The sequence below is a fragment of the Cucurbita pepo genome, chromosome LG19, assembly GCF_002806865.2.
Source record: "Cucurbita pepo subsp. pepo cultivar mu-cu-16 chromosome LG19, ASM280686v2, whole genome shotgun sequence".
NCBI lineage: Eukaryota > Viridiplantae > Streptophyta > Magnoliopsida > Cucurbitales > Cucurbitaceae > Cucurbita > Cucurbita pepo.
Genome location: NC_036656.1, coordinates 4,380,937 through 4,396,097, shown reverse-complemented (window position 1 = coordinate 4,396,097; position 15,161 = coordinate 4,380,937). Strand labels below are relative to the sequence as shown.

The 15,161-nt window shown below is 34.4% G+C and overlaps 2 protein-coding genes across 3 annotated transcripts; one reads left to right on the top strand and one right to left on the bottom strand.

Annotated features, from left to right (window-relative positions):
* Positions 1–280: 280 nt before the first annotated feature.
* Positions 281–7,620, bottom strand: LOC111781729 (protein trichome birefringence-like 14). 2 transcript variants are annotated; one of them, XM_023662418.1, is made up of 5 exons: positions 7,477–7,620; positions 4,527–4,727; positions 2,948–3,130; positions 1,703–1,898; positions 281–1,363 (listed from the first exon to the last, which is right to left on the bottom strand). In XM_023662418.1, the coding sequence occupies exons 2-5, from the start codon at positions 4,681–4,683 to the stop codon at positions 535–537; spliced, it is 1,365 nt and encodes a 454-aa protein (XP_023518186.1). In that variant the 5' UTR covers positions 4,684–4,727; positions 7,477–7,620; the 3' UTR covers positions 281–534. The 2 variants fall into 2 exon arrangements, with proteins under 2 accessions (XP_023518186.1, XP_023518187.1); XM_023662419.1 differs by lacking the exon at positions 7,477–7,620 and adding an exon at positions 5,301–7,444.
* A 1,829-nt stretch (positions 7,621–9,449) lies between these two features.
* LOC111781327 (probable methyltransferase PMT26) lies at positions 9,450–14,999 on the top strand. The gene is made up of 9 exons (XM_023661857.1): positions 9,450–9,596; positions 10,405–11,550; positions 11,665–11,814; positions 12,191–12,461; positions 12,663–12,773; positions 12,902–13,076; positions 13,778–14,050; positions 14,191–14,385; positions 14,477–14,999. The coding sequence occupies exons 2-9, from the start codon at positions 10,441–10,443 to the stop codon at positions 14,703–14,705; spliced, it is 2,514 nt and encodes an 837-aa protein (XP_023517625.1). The 5' UTR covers positions 9,450–9,596; positions 10,405–10,440; the 3' UTR covers positions 14,706–14,999.
* The last annotated feature ends 162 nt before the right edge of the window (positions 15,000–15,161 follow it).

Sequence of the window (15,161 nt, the reverse complement as noted above, 5' to 3'; positions counted from 1 at the left end):
ACAAATTAAAGAAATATTTATCGATTATCAACTAAACAAAAAATATATAAGTAATAATAATAACTTTTGTTTTATCATTCAATTATGTATACGAATAGATAGATATAGATAAGAGTGAACCATAGACATCTCAAGAACAAAACTCTATGCATTTTTCGTAATTAATCAAGTTAGATATTTATAGAGAGGAGGGTGTCTCGATACCGTTCTTGGATATAGTCGTAAATAGGAGGAAACGATCCTATCCACACATAGAAAAGATGTGCATCATACAAAGATCTGCACAAAAAAAATCATTTATTCGTTAATGAAATCATTAATTGGTATAAAACCCTTGATTATACAATTGTTTAATATGACCAAATATCAAGAACGACAGTGCCATCACTTCTCACTACTAACACTGAATGCCCCATTCCAATGCTCATCTTCCTCTGAACCAATCACCAAAAGTAGAGGTTGCAAAATGCAAGTTGGAAAGATAAGGGAGCAAATCTGAATGTCCAAAAGGTGAACGTTTAAGACTAAAAGGAGCTATATTTGTGCAATAAGAATCTCGTTCCACGTATCCGGGATACCAGGTAAACACCAATGCAAGCAATCACTACCGCCCGAGGTTCCTTTAATACTGAAATGGGATTTATGAGCTTCGTCCCTCAACTGAGAAAGAGCAGTTATATCTAACATCTTTACCTTTGTACCTCTTACCGCACTCTCAACCATTGCATCACTTGATTCATTCTGTTCAACATTGCTTCCTCTAGTTAACGGTGTGGTATTGTCACAGTTACCACCAGTATTCCATTCCCCATTACGAAAATGGCGAGGAGATATGGTCCTGAAAAAAGCCTTGAGTCGAGGATGAGAGGGAAGTTGCGAATCAAGCCATTTGATGATACTATGCACTGTAAAATTCTTAGCTATGCCAATTTCTTTCAAGTTCCCGAGTTCACTACGAATTCCATCTTTGTACATTATCCATCTATTTTGTCTAATTTTTCCTCTGTTCCAGTGATGTCCTGTATTAAGAACCAACACATCAAACCGATGGAGGAACTTTCTCAGAAATGCTGGAGGACGATCAAGATGCATGGCTACATCAGTGGTTGGGTCTGAGATGTTCAAAGGCAATAAATCACTGAGGCTTGATGACCAATAGTATAAAATAGTAGTATTGGTGCTCGGGAAACGATAAGCCCAGCCATCTGGACGAATAGCACCCTTAGCTTTGACAAGACCATATTCCTTTCCCACGTCTTCAACATCAGGACTCTCTTCCCCACCAGTGACCATACACATCAAAGACTGAAACTGCTGCCTTCCTAATGAATCGCCAATGAATGCAATGGTTTTGTCCTGCATTCTGAAAAGAACATACTAAGGTCACTTAAAAGCATATACTAAGGTCACTTAAAAAAACATTAAGAATGGCAGAAAGTAACCTAACAAAATCACAATAATTAAATAGTTACCACTAAGACAGACAAGTTGACATTGTACTATCTGGACCCTAAGATAACTATACAATATTTCAGAATTCATGGCAAGGGTGGAACTTGTTTGATTGCATATTTTAAAACCTGTTAACTAAATAAAACAAGACAATTATGTATAAACTAATTTAGATGTTTCAAGTTCTTTTTGTTTGACAACTATCATCCCGAACTTAACATATGCACAAATCAAGAGGGAAGTCAAGTACCTTTGCAGGAATGCAGACCGCTGGAATGCTGGCAACGCACAATCTTTGGGAACCCAACGATATCTCTCATAAGAAAAATCTGTCCTCTGGGTCAGTCTACATGCCCACATAGCAGATAACCATCGCTTACACCCAAAACCAGAGTATAGCGGTCGACTATCATCAGGGACCCATCCACCATTTCCATAGCTACAGGCTGAAGAGTTTAAGGAATAAACAACCTCGGAATCAAAACCAACTAGTATGAGCTATAACTCTAATTCTACTATATGCAGGAACGGGGCCAGTTATTTGTAAGATGGTTAATGACATTCTTTTGGTGAGAACTCAGAATGTCTACGGCATGAGAATTGTGAATCTAAACGAAATTATTTCTATTAGTAAACAAGAAACTTTTTGTTAGTATAACAAAAGTACAGAGCAATACACGATCTTCCTTATCCATCTGACTATTTCACAAATGAGTTTAATTGATATTAGTAGACTTACTAATCAAATATTAAGTTGACAATAAGAAAATCAATATCTAATAAATTTCATTTACTATACCTATATAATGCTAATTAATCCAATATAAATTTCATTTGAATTAGTTTTATCAATCAAACTTAAATGCATAATATGCCCCACTTACCGATTTAATGACAATTAAATTTTCATTTAATGAGGAAAACATAGACCTTAGCAGAGGAAATATTATTCTATGACGCCATAATCCATATGGTTTAACAGTAAGAAACTTCCAACAACTTTTTGTCCAATTTCATAAGATTCGAAACAAAAGGAAAAAGAAGTAACAATGTCATCTCACGCCGCCCTCAAACTTTCAAGTTCAATTAATCGCCCTCAAACTTTACAAGTTCAATTAATCTTCTATTAAATCTTGCTCTTTTTTCTTTTTTCTTTTTCTTTTTCTATGGGATACCAGTCAGATTTTTTTTCTTACAACTAAATCTTTAATCAAGAATCTTTACATCCAATAAAGCAAACATATGACTGATAAATGAGCACAATCAAAACTAATCAGAGTTTCAAGAGAAGAATACATCCCCTATGTACTCTTCATTTTAGACTTTTCCCTTGTACAAATAATTCAATGATATTCAACAAAAGTTACTAAGAAAGAGGCTCAAATCGCAAGCAGGGATCATGCCCCCATGAAACTCCTGACGGTTTCTCAATTGTATATATCATGCTAGCAAGAAAATTGGAAAAAAATACCACTAGTTTGGTATAAGTACTTACTGTTCTCATTACTCTGGCTCCTGTTAAGAATTATTGTGGATGCAAAGTCTGTGGGTGTAACTTCTGAGTGTGCACTATCTTTTACTGTCTCTTCTTTTGTACTTGAATTTGAATATGTTTTTTCAGTATTCTCCTTTGCTGTGTTAGGTAATTCAGAACTGTTCGTCGGACCTACAATGAATCCTAAACAAATAAAATCATCAGTATGGTACACAAATAGCAAGAAAGGAAGGACACTAATTCTGGATTTGAATGTGTTTAGGCATTCTACTAAATTCATTACATTTATGAAACATCTCTTGCATTACCAATTTTGACATTATCAATTTTGCTCTCGAAGTATCAAAAGTATTCAATTGCATCCCTACGCAACAAATGTGGTTGAAATTGATACTGTAACGGTGATGCAGAATTGTCAAAACATTGTTTTCTGTGAATTGACATTTGTTTAATCTTAAATAATTACCCGACCCTTTTACTTTAAAAATCCAACCAACTACTTGAGAAAGGAAAATCCATGGGCTTAATTACTAAAAGAAAAGAAAGGAGGATAGCACGTTCATTTGGTAAGTTTTCAATTTTGAGCACATTAAGGCTGAGTACAGGGTTTCGAGAAGAGGGATGGAAGCATGTATCAACAGAAAAGGTTGCACCAACGGTTAAATGGAGTGAGTTGCAAGAAAAAGGAGCATGCTCACTGAAGTTGCAGAAACTATAAAGGAATGGGTTTTTCTTTTAATTGAATAATATCAAGTAAGTTTTTATTTAGGTAAGGCCAATAGGATTTTCTAATTTGGATGGAGTGAAATAAAAGTTATCATTAAAAAACTATCCATATATATAAAGTATAATTTATAAACATTAAGTACCACCGAAATTTATATTTTGTCTAAAAAAAATATTATTTAACTTTCAAAAGTTTCAATAATATCCTTAAGCTTTCAAAAAGAAAAGTTCAAAAATACCTTACCATTAGAAGTTCATGAGTACCCTTAAAATGACGTTTCCATCCATCTCTAAAAGCTCGTGGGTATTTGTTAAATATGGCATTAATAGTGAGGGTATTTTTTAACTTTTTGAAAAAGTTAGAAGGGTATTAATGAAACTTTTTTAAGTTCAAGGGTATTTTTGAAACATTTTTTGGTATTTTTGAAATAAAGTACTAATAGCTTCCATCCAAAACTAACAATGAAGGTACTTCTAAAACTTTTTTAAAAGTTTAAGGATATTATTGAAACTTTTAAAAGTTTTAAGGGTATTTTGAGACAAAATACAAAAGTACAAAATTTAGGGGTAAATTGGAAATGTTATATAGCATAAATGTTATGTTATAATTTCTCTATTCAATTCCAACTACGTTATATAGTAACTAGATTGAAATCTTCAATGCCTTGGAGAGTAAATTGAAAATTTTAGAGTATGGGTGAAATCGAAAATTGTGTATAAAGGCCAAATGATAATTAGGTTACTTTTTTTACCTAGCAAAATTTTCCAAGAACTAGTCGTATTAAAGATTAGACCCACCCTGCATGTTTTCAAAATGAGACCTACATTTATAAACATGGATTGAAAAGCATACCTGCATAAGAAGTTCTATACCATGCTTGAACAGATTGAGACGTGGAAAGAAAAGGATTTTCCTGCCACGCCCACAACACCAAGACAGTGAATGCAAGAGCAACCACGACAAAAGAAAGATATTTCCCTCTTACAGGGAAATTATTTCTGAATTTCATCTCTGCATACTAACTCATAAGACAGAGATCGAACAACTTTACACCTGCAAATTTTTTGTCTAGATTAAGAACAACAGAATTTCATCATTTCTTTTAGCTCCAGTAACAGCAATCTTTCTGGAGGATGATTCAAAAAAAGGAAGTTATGAACAAAGTCGTCAATACATAAAGAAAAGCAGCATAATCAAGGCCACCTAAAGAGTCACGTTTCATGGGAGATATCTCTTAAGCAAATACAATCCTCCTATAGGGTTACAGAAATTGAAGTAATGATCAGTCATCAATATGGTATGAAGAGCAACAAAATGAAAATCCCAGTCATATTTCATAGAAGATATCTCTGAGTCAAATACAGTATCATGTCTAATCAAAAACTATTTGTCAAGTATGAACATATGCAAACAATACAGAATTGAATATTTTGCATAGAAGGTTAATTAAAATAGTCAAAATTCATAGCATTTTTACCCAAGGACAGAAAAATTGTTAGAAACGTCACTTTAGATCAAAGTTCAAGTACTATATCCATCACAAAAGTAAATACCACTGTCAAAAGGCATGTAACCAAAAAAAATTCATATGATCTACAAGTATAAACGTCAGCTCATATATCTCACCCATATGCCTATGGGAAGTATCTCTTGCCACAAGCTTATGTCTTGTATTTCTAATTTCTATGCAGTCATATGCTACTCCCTTCTTGAAACCTCTTTCCACCATGAGTTTTCTCACGCTATGGGCATTCATCCATCTATTTGCTGCAAATACATTAGATAACATTATTTATCTTCCAGCGTTATCTGGCTCCATCTCAATCAAAGTTTCTGCAGCTCTCATAGCCAGGTCCAAATTTTTGTGCATTCAACAAGACCCCAGAACTGCACCCCATGACGTGTTTTGATCCATTAGGTGCCCTGGACATTAAATCCAATACTTCGGCAAGTCTATTTTTTCTTCCAAACATATCAATCAAGACTGCATAATGATCTAACTATGCTTAATACCACAAAACTGTTCCACTAACTCCGAAATATATAATCCTTTAGATGACAAACCAGTATGGGAACAGGCAGACAGCAATCCTAGAAACGCACTTTAGGTCCTATCCCTACATCTATCATTCTCCTAAAGTCAAGAAGAACTTCCATTCCAATCCCATTTATGCATACCCAGTTATTAATGAATTCCACGACACTACATCTTTTTCAAGAATCAAGTTAAATAACGTCTTAGCTGATTTCATGTCCCCACTCTAACTGTACAGATCAGTTATAGTGTTGCATATAAATACCTTTGAAAAATTAAGGCCACTATTCCTTCTGATTATGAGTCCATGAATTGTTTTGCCTTTTGCTATTAAACCAAGATCTACACAAGCACCTAAAAACCTACAAATGTCAAATCATTAGGAGAAATTTTTTCCTCCAGCATTTGTTCAAATAAATCCAGGGCCTCATTTCTATACTTGTTGCTTACAAAAGAATTAATCAAAGCAGTCCAAGTATGGACATTTTCTCCGGCATACAACTTAACACTCCGAAAAGCATCCTCTAACATCGATGTCTGAGAATAGGCTACAACCATTGAGGTCCAGGTAACAACATTTCTCTCCTGCATTTGACTGAAAATAGAATATGACGTATCCAGTTCGCCACATTTACCATATGCATCAATTACAGCATTGAAAACAATCACATTAAACTTGAACCTGACACAATGATTCCAGAGCTCCCAAACAGGCACAAGTACCCACTATACTCGCAAGAGTAAACTTGTCTAAGACTAAAAGATCAAAATCTTGTTGCAATTGTCGAAAGATATTCATTGATTCTACATTCAACCCATCGTGAGTAAAGCTAGAAATCAAGGTATTGTAGCTAACAATATTTGGATGAAGCATTTCATGAAAGACCATACGAGCTTGACCCAAAAATCCAACACATGAGTAGGAGGCAAAAATGGTATTCTAAGAGTGAATATTTCTAATTGGTAAATCATCAAATGCCTTCTGTGTATTTTCCATAGAATTAATTTAGAATACACGTCGTCAATAAGACGCTTTTCAAGGGAGAGTTCAAATGAAAGCGCAATTTTGATAAGGTGGGAGTGCAAGGACATGCCAACCTGCAAGTGTCCTGTTTTATGCATAGTGAGATAGAAGATCACAGTGATCAAAGGATGGGAAAATATCGTGGGCACCATTTTTAGATCGTATAGCAACCTAGAAGAAGCAAGGTTTTTGCTAACTATACAACTTCTACTGATTAGCATAGTTGAATAGAACAAACACCTTGCTGGACATGAAAATAAACAATCAAGGAACTGAACTCCTCAATCAAAACGGACAATGAGAAGGTTGGGAAATTAATTAAATCCTTAAAGTGGGCTAGTTCCTGCAAATCATCTACAAATTACTCATTATAATGCCCAATATCACATTGTTGACTATCCGTTCTCATTCTAGTAGACAACAGTAGTGTGTCGATAAAATTCCCCCACTCGATGGATAATTCACCAGCAGTTAACGAAACCCAAACACTTGAAGATAAAATTAACAGACTAAAAACTCGTTAGAACAAAGAAATTCCCATTACAAGGATCGAAGAAAACTTAGAGAACCAAACAGAACAACACTAAAATCGCACAGCCAATATATCTCATACAATAGAACAAGTTCTACAAGAAAAACCTTCATCGAAATCAAGAGAGTTGAATCGAAAATTAATATGTAATTACTAACTTAAATGCATCCAAATTTCTACTAAATCAATACGCAAAAGAAGAAACAAATACCTTCACGAATTCCCGAAACTTGAACAACGAACTGTTAGCGGATCATCTACAATCTGCTCGCGAAATTGATGGGTTCACTAGAAAAAAAATTGACCAAAAATGAACAGAAAGCTGAACTCACAAGTTTCCTCTCTCAAGTAACAAGTTTTCTATTATATCTTTCTTTAAAAACTCGTGACCCATAAATATATAATTTAGACAGTTTTTTCTCTTTTTTTTTTTCCCCTTTTTTCCTCCCCTTATTATTTATATATTTATTTATTTTAAATTATAAATTTAGTTTTTAAAAAATAATCTTTATATTTTAAATGGACTCTTTATGATAATTTTATCAAACAATAAAAATTATTTTTAAAATTTTGTAATAATATAAAGAAGAAATTCAAATTTTAAAGATAATAAATTTTGAATTTTTTCTAAACTAACTATTAAATTTATAATTGCAAATTAAGAAATATGAAAATAACAATAATTATGAGTTTGTTATGATTTGACCAACCTTATTATAGGTAATTAATAATTACCTCTTTTTTATTTTTTACGGCTTATTTTAATACTTTATATTTAAAATAATTTAAAAGATAAATATTATAACTCGAACAAAAAAAATTAATAAATACTTTGAACGCATTTTTTAATAATTTTTAGAATAATTTAAAAAAATAATAATTGAATATTTTGAAGAGGGACTACTCATGAACTCACAAACCACCATGTGCAACAATTTAAAAAAAGTTGAATTTAATAATAATAAATGCTATTTTAGGAATTAAAATAAATAATAATATTAATAATAATATAAGTATAAAGGAAAAAGAAATAAATAAGTTAATTGAGGATCAATTAAGCCGCGTAGATCCGGAGTCGCTGTCACGTCCTCAAGAAGATGGAGATCGAGATCTAAGTGCCACCTTACAATATTAAATTAAATTAAATTAAATTATTGACCGAAAATAGAAAAATAATTTAAAAAATCTTTAAAATAAACTTCGATTTATTTATTTATTTATTTATTTTAAAAATATACTTTAGTTCTCAGTAACCAATAATCTTTAAAATATTTTATATATATATGCTAAATTAATTTTTAAAAATATTCTTAATATTTTAATTTTTTCTAAAATTTTAGAATTTTCATTAATAGTGCTCGACCTTTTTATAATGGAAATTGTATACTTTATTTCAGTTTCACACCATTTAAAAATTTCAATAATATTCTTCGACTTTTAAAAAAGTTTCAAAAATATTTTTTTTTATTGTTGGTTTGGTACGAAAATCTTAAACATTTTTAAAATTTGAAAAGGGTTTCAAAAATATTTTTAAAATTTCATAAATTTTATTAATACCCTCCAATTTAAAAAAAAATAAAAGTTATTATCGTTAATCTTGGAACAAAAACTATTTATTTACACGTCAAAACTCATCTCCTGACTTTATTATTAAGGTATAAAAAATAATAATAATAATAATTTAATGATATTAATATTAGTTTTAAAATTTTATGAGTATTTTTTAAATCGAGATATTAATTATTTATTTATTTATAAATTAAAGATAATTTTAAAACTTTAAAAAAGAAAATTTTGAAAACAAAATAAAATACTTACTTTTATTTTTATTTTTTTTATTTTTTTAAGTTTAATGTTTTATTGAAACTTTTAGAATTAGTTTTAAAATATTTTTATTAATTTAATTGCTATTTAATCAAAGGATTTAAATTTGTAATTTGAGAGAAAAATCCAATAAATAATGTTCATTGGCCGGAATTTATCTCACGCGCAAAACTCGCGCGTGTATTTCTCTATCTCTGTCCTCACCGCGTGCTTTTTGTCTATTATTTCCGAAGGTCAGTGTCGGTGTGTATCGGAACACTGTCGGTAAAGAACAAAAGAAAGTGATTAACAAATTAATCACTTAATTACGAATCATTTAATTCAACTAATTTTAATTAATTTCAACACCTACAAACTTACTCTCTCTCTTCTCTTATTCTCTCTATTAAATCTCCCTCTTCCCCTTCATTCGCTCCACCACTACATTTCATCTTCTCCGTTTGAGGAAAATGGAGGAATAGTGTTTCAAACTCTCTTTCCTTCTTCGCTAGATCTGTTCTTTCCAAGGTAGGCAATGGCTTTATCCTTACTTCCGGATGTTTAGATCCCTCAGATCTCGTGTTTATTGTTCTATAATTTGCTTTCTTTCTTTACATTTAGCCTGTTCTTGCTTTTGCCCCTTCTTTGCTCTGCTTTCTGCTTTCTACTTCCGGTTTCGTGATGTTTATTCGTTTTTGCGCGTTTTTAATGTAGATCTAATTTGGTTTCTAGCAAACTTGAGTTTCTTGTTGCTTTTTTGGCGCGCATTGGTGTTTGATTTCTTCTTTTTTGTGATGTTTGTGTGTGGATCTCATGGAGTTTGTTTGTGTTCTTATTGTGTTTCCTTGTACGTGAATGAATTGTGTTATCTTTTCATTTTAACGTTATGTGTTACGCGGTTAATGTATGTATTTGTTTTCTTTGTTCTGGATCGACGTTATTTGGTGTGGACATAGTAAATCATTGGTTGATATGCTTTAATGTCTTTCGAAGTTGATTTAGCCGATCTTCCTTGTTTATGTATCAATTTACGTTAGTGTTTGATTGCAGTAAGTGTGCCGTGAATTATGGCTGAATTTTCTCCGTTGGATATTTTTCTTTGTGCTCTAGTCAGATTTGTGTTAAATTTCTCTCAAGTTGAATTTCTACTTTTCTGGAACTTGTAACTGTTGGTTTGACGTTAATGTTTGAACGGCTTTTTGGGACCAATTATCACTTTTCATGGTATCCTTTGCTAGTATGAATGCAGGCTGTCGGTGATCTTTGTGTTCAGCTAATTAAAGCATTTATTTATTTCTTTTATTGACTATTCTGTCTACACTCTTTCCATTCTCAGGTGCAAAACCTATAGGACAAAATTTTACGGATAGAAATGGCATTAGGGAAGTATTCAAGAATAGATAACCGAAGGTCCTCTTCGAGTTACTGCTCAACAGTGACCATTGTGGTATTTGTTGCATTGTGCTTGGTTGGGATATGGATGCTAACATCATCATCTGTAGTTCCGGTTCAAAATATTGATGTGCCAGTGGAGAACAAAAATCTGGCAAAAGAGCAAGTGATTGAGACCAGTGATGCCAAGACTCAACCCTTTGAAGATAACCCAGGAGATTTGCCTGATGATGCAAGGAAAGAGGGTGACAGTCAAGCTTCTAATCAGGAAGAGAAGCCTGAAGAGAAGCCCGAAGACAAGCCTGAAGAGAATCCCGAAGAGAAGCCTGAAGAGAATCCCGAAGAGAAGCCTGAAGAGAATCCCGAAGACAAGCCCGAAGACAAGCCTGAAGAGAAGCCAGATGAACAGAATGAGGACAAGAATGGAGGGAATGAAGAAACTAAACGAGACGATGAAAGAGAAACAGAAAATGGTGATTCTAAGGAGGAAAATGGAGAACCAGATTCTGAAACTAGGCCAGAGGCTGGTGACAATGAATCCGGTGGACAGGGAGATTCTGAGGAGAATTCTAATGAGAAACAATCAAATTCAAATGATACAGAAGAGAAAAATGATGATGAGAAAAAAACAGATGACCCAAGTGACACTAAAGACGGAGAAAATGTTAATGGTCAGGAAGGGGAGAATGTGAAGCTAAATGACAAAAGCTCTGATGAAACAAATGAAAATAACCAATCCAAAAACCCGGCTTCTGGTGAGGTGTTTCCTTCTGGTGCTCAGTCGGAGCTTTTGAATGAAACATCAACACAGAATGGATCATGGTCAACTCAGGCAGCAGAATCAAAGAATGAAAAAGAAACTCAACGATCTTCCACGAAACAATCTGGGTATGAGTGGAAGATTTGCAATGTTACTGCTGGATCTGATTACATTCCTTGCCTCGACAATTTGCAAGCAATTAGGAGTCTTCATAGTACAAAACATTATGAACATCGAGAGAGGCATTGTCCTGAAGAACCTCCAACCTGCCTTGTATCACTTCCAGAGGGCTATAAACGCCCAATTACATGGCCAACTAGCAGGGAAAAGGTTAAAGCAATTTAACATTTTTACTTCAGAAAATACATTTTATGTTTGTTCAGTTTTTTAATTGTTGTTTTTTTCTTTCATTCATTGATGGGATAATTGGGTGTGTTTCTACAGATATGGTACTATAATGTTCCCCACACAAAACTTGCTGAAGTTAAGGGGCATCAGAATTGGGTAAAAGTTTCTGGTGAATACTTAACATTTCCTGGTGGTGGGACCCAGTTCAAGCACGGTGCTCTTCACTACATTGACTTCATACAAGAGGTAACATTCTTCTCCTTAATCTCCTGTTAGTATGGTATGTTACATGCTCGTTTGGTTTGCATATTTGCATTTTCATTGTTGGTGGTTGTATTTTATGTACTTAATGTATCTGTATACTTTTCAGATCTTGGATTGTAGTGATGACGCCATGTCTTTTTATATGATCGTTCTGATTGTTATTTTCATGCTACTTCTTTGATAAGTCTTTTTGTTTAAATTGAATGCACTTTTGAGTAAAGTTGTCTTTCTTTTTTAGATTTATGAAATGACTGTAGTATTATACCTATGGAACTGAAGAACACTGCTTTGTGGTTTATGCTTTAAAAACCTCAGCAAATGCAAAAATTTTACAAGTGGTATAATTTGAATGATGCAGGCTGTCAATGATATTGCTTGGGGAAAACGATCACGTGTGATTCTGGATGTTGGATGTGGAGTGGCAAGCTTTGGAGGATTTCTTTTTGAAAGAGATGTACTAACCATGTCATTGGCCCCAAAAGATGAACATGAAGCACAAGTCCAGTTTGCACTTGAGAGGGGCATTCCTGCTATATCTGCTGTTATGGGGACGAAAAGACTTCCTTATCCAGGAAGAGTGTTTGATGTTGTCCATTGTGCTCGTTGTAGAGTCCCATGGCACGCAGAAGGTAATGTGATTACTAGTCTGTTTCAATTAATATTTTCTCTCAAATTTTGAGATATTGGTTAAATTTCTATGATTTGGAACCACGATTCATTTTCATATATCATGTAGTGAATACACTAAAAGTCCATTATACCAGTGACTGAACTTAGCCATTTTGTCAATAGCTTGAGTTTCAATGTTCACTTTCGAAGAAACTGTGCAGGTGGCAAACTTCTGTTGGAGCTGAATCGTTTGTTGCGGCCTGGTGGCTTCTTCGTCTGGTCTGCCACACCGGTCTATCAGAAGAAGGCTGAAGATGTTGAAATATGGAATGGTTGGCAATTTCTAAACCCAACAACTTACGATCCTTTAGAAGTTTTAGTTGTAAATGTAAATGTAAAACTAGAGCGCTTCAAAGTTTAGATGTTCTAACAAATTTGCATCTTGTGGAACTATTTACAGCCATGAAAGAACTGACGAAAGCAATGTGCTGGGAACTTGTATCAATTAACAAGGATACAGTAGATGAAGTTAGTGCAGCCATATATCGAAAGCCTACCAATAATGATTGTTACGAACAGAGGTCCGAAAAAGAGCCACCTGTCTGCCCGAACTCAGATGATCCAAATGCAGCCTGGTACTTATCTGTTCTGATTTTAATTTCCCAAGTTAGCAAATGTGTACTTACATTCTATCGAAGATCCAATTTGTAACAACTCAAGCCCACCCCTTGTCTACTAGGGAGAGGTTCCACACTCTTGTAAAGAATGCTTCGTTCTCCTATCCAACCGATATGGGATCTCACAATCCACCCCCCTTTGGGGCCGAGCGTTCTCGCTAGCACTCATTCCCTTCTCCAATCGATGTGGGACCCTCAAATCCACCCCCCTTCGGTGCTTAGTGTCCTTGTTGGCACATCGTCAGGTGTCTGACTCTGATACCATTTGTAACTGCCCAAGCCCACCGCTACCAAACATTGTCCTCTTTAGGCTTTCCCTTTTAGGCTTCCCCTCAAGGTTTTTAAAACGCGTCTATTAGGAAGAGGTTTCCACACCCTTATAAAAAATGCTTCGTTCTCCTCTCCAACCGATGTGGCATCTCACCCAATTATTGGGAAAGGATCCATTAAAATATTGAGCGTCTAGTCCAGAATCATTCCCCTTCTTATGTGCTTTCTTGTTCGTTCTATTATTATTTCTAAATTAGAAATCACAAAGCTTAGAGTAGACACATTTAGAATATAAGACCATGACAGATTTTCCTTCGTACTCGTGAATTATTTCAGAAGATTTATTGCATTACAGATAGTACAACTGAGTTTGTTCAAACAATTTGCAGGAATGTGCCACTTCAAGCATGCATGCACAAAATCTCGACAAATGCGTCAGAACGTGGTTCTAAATGGCCAGAGCAATGGCCATCAAGGTTGGAGAAAACACCATACTGGTTGTTGAATTCTCAGGTTGGAGTTTATGGAAGACCTGCTCCCGAGGATTTTGCTGCAGATCACAAACACTGGAATAGTGTCGTTACAAAGTCATATCTAGCTGGCATGGGAATCGACTGGTCAAAGGTGCGAAATGTCATGGACATGAGAGCTGTCTATGGAGGGTAAGATTCTCCACCCCTCAAAGGAAATGTACTTCGAGATAGCTATCATATTGCTGTCCATTGTCAATAATTTCTCCACCCTCAAAGTAAATCCTTTATTTTTCTGAGTAAAAATATAAATGTTCTTCATTTCCTCGCAGATTTGCTGCTGCATTGAAAGATTTGAAAGTGTGGGTCATGAATGTCGTCTCAATAGACTCAGCCGACACTCTCCCGATTATCTACGAACGAGGTTTATTCGGTATATATCACGATTGGTGTGAATCATTCAGCACCTACCCGAGAACATATGACCTTCTTCACGCAGACCATCTTTTCTCCAAGATCAAAACGAGGTGACCTTAACCTTAAGCACCATATTTTATCCCTCTTCTCCTTCACTCCAATCAATGCCTTTTGCTAATGCATTACTCGGTTGACATACAGGTGCAATCTAGCTGCTTTAGTTGCAGAAACCGACCGGATCCTCAGACCAGAAGGTAAGCTCATCGTCCGGGACCTTGCAGAAACCGTAAATGAGCTCGAAAACATGTTCAAGTCAATGAAATGGGAGGTTCGGTTTACTTATTTCAAAGACAATGAAGCATTGCTCTGCGTTCAGAAGTCAATGTGGCGACCAAATGAATCCGAAACACTCCAATATGCAATTTCTTAGAGCCCGTCGTTGTCGTCGTTATCGTCATCGTCACCATGATCCCACTTGTTGGCAAGGAGAGGAAAGGTTAGGTCAATCCCTTTCTTGTTTTGGTAATTCAAAGTTTCAATTTTATGGCAATGTTACGTCCTCTAATTAGACAGTGTATCATCTCTCATATCTCTTCTAGGGCCTTTGGGTGTAATTCATTTTTTCTTCTGCTCCTCCCTATATTCCTTAATCCAAAGGCCGCTCCTCAGTTTTCCCTGTACTACGATACTGATAGCTATTAATGAAAAATCATATATTCTTGTATATGCTTTTTTTCATTTATGTTTTAGGTACTTCGTCTGAATCTAGGATGATTTTGTTTCTAGTTCTTTTTTTTTAATGTTTAAATTATTCTTTGACCATTTTTTTTCCCTACATATATATATATATATATATATATATATATATATATATATATATATATAT

Bases quoted from the DNA above. Each gene is read 5' to 3' on its own strand.
- LOC111781729 (XM_023662418.1), bottom strand. From the start codon at position 4,683: ATGAAATTCAGAAATAATTTCCCTGTAAGAGGGAAATATCTTTCTTTT. The intron at 3,131-4,526 runs GTATGCTTTTCA...TTATTTGTTTAG, and splicing joins GTATAGAACTTCTTATGCAG to GATTCATTGTAGGTCCGACG. The intron at 1,899-2,947 runs GTAAGTACTTAT...TAAACTCTTCAG, and splicing joins GAGCCAGAGTAATGAGAACA to CCTGTAGCTATGGAAATGGT.
- LOC111781327 (XM_023661857.1), top strand. From the start codon at position 10,441: ATGGCATTAGGGAAGTATTCAAGAATAGATAACCGAAGGTCCTCTTCG. The intron at 11,815-12,190 runs GTAACATTCTTC...TGAATGATGCAG, and splicing joins ACATTGACTTCATACAAGAG to GCTGTCAATGATATTGCTTG. The intron at 14,051-14,190 runs GTAAGATTCTCC...ATTTCCTCGCAG, and splicing joins ATGAGAGCTGTCTATGGAGG to ATTTGCTGCTGCATTGAAAG.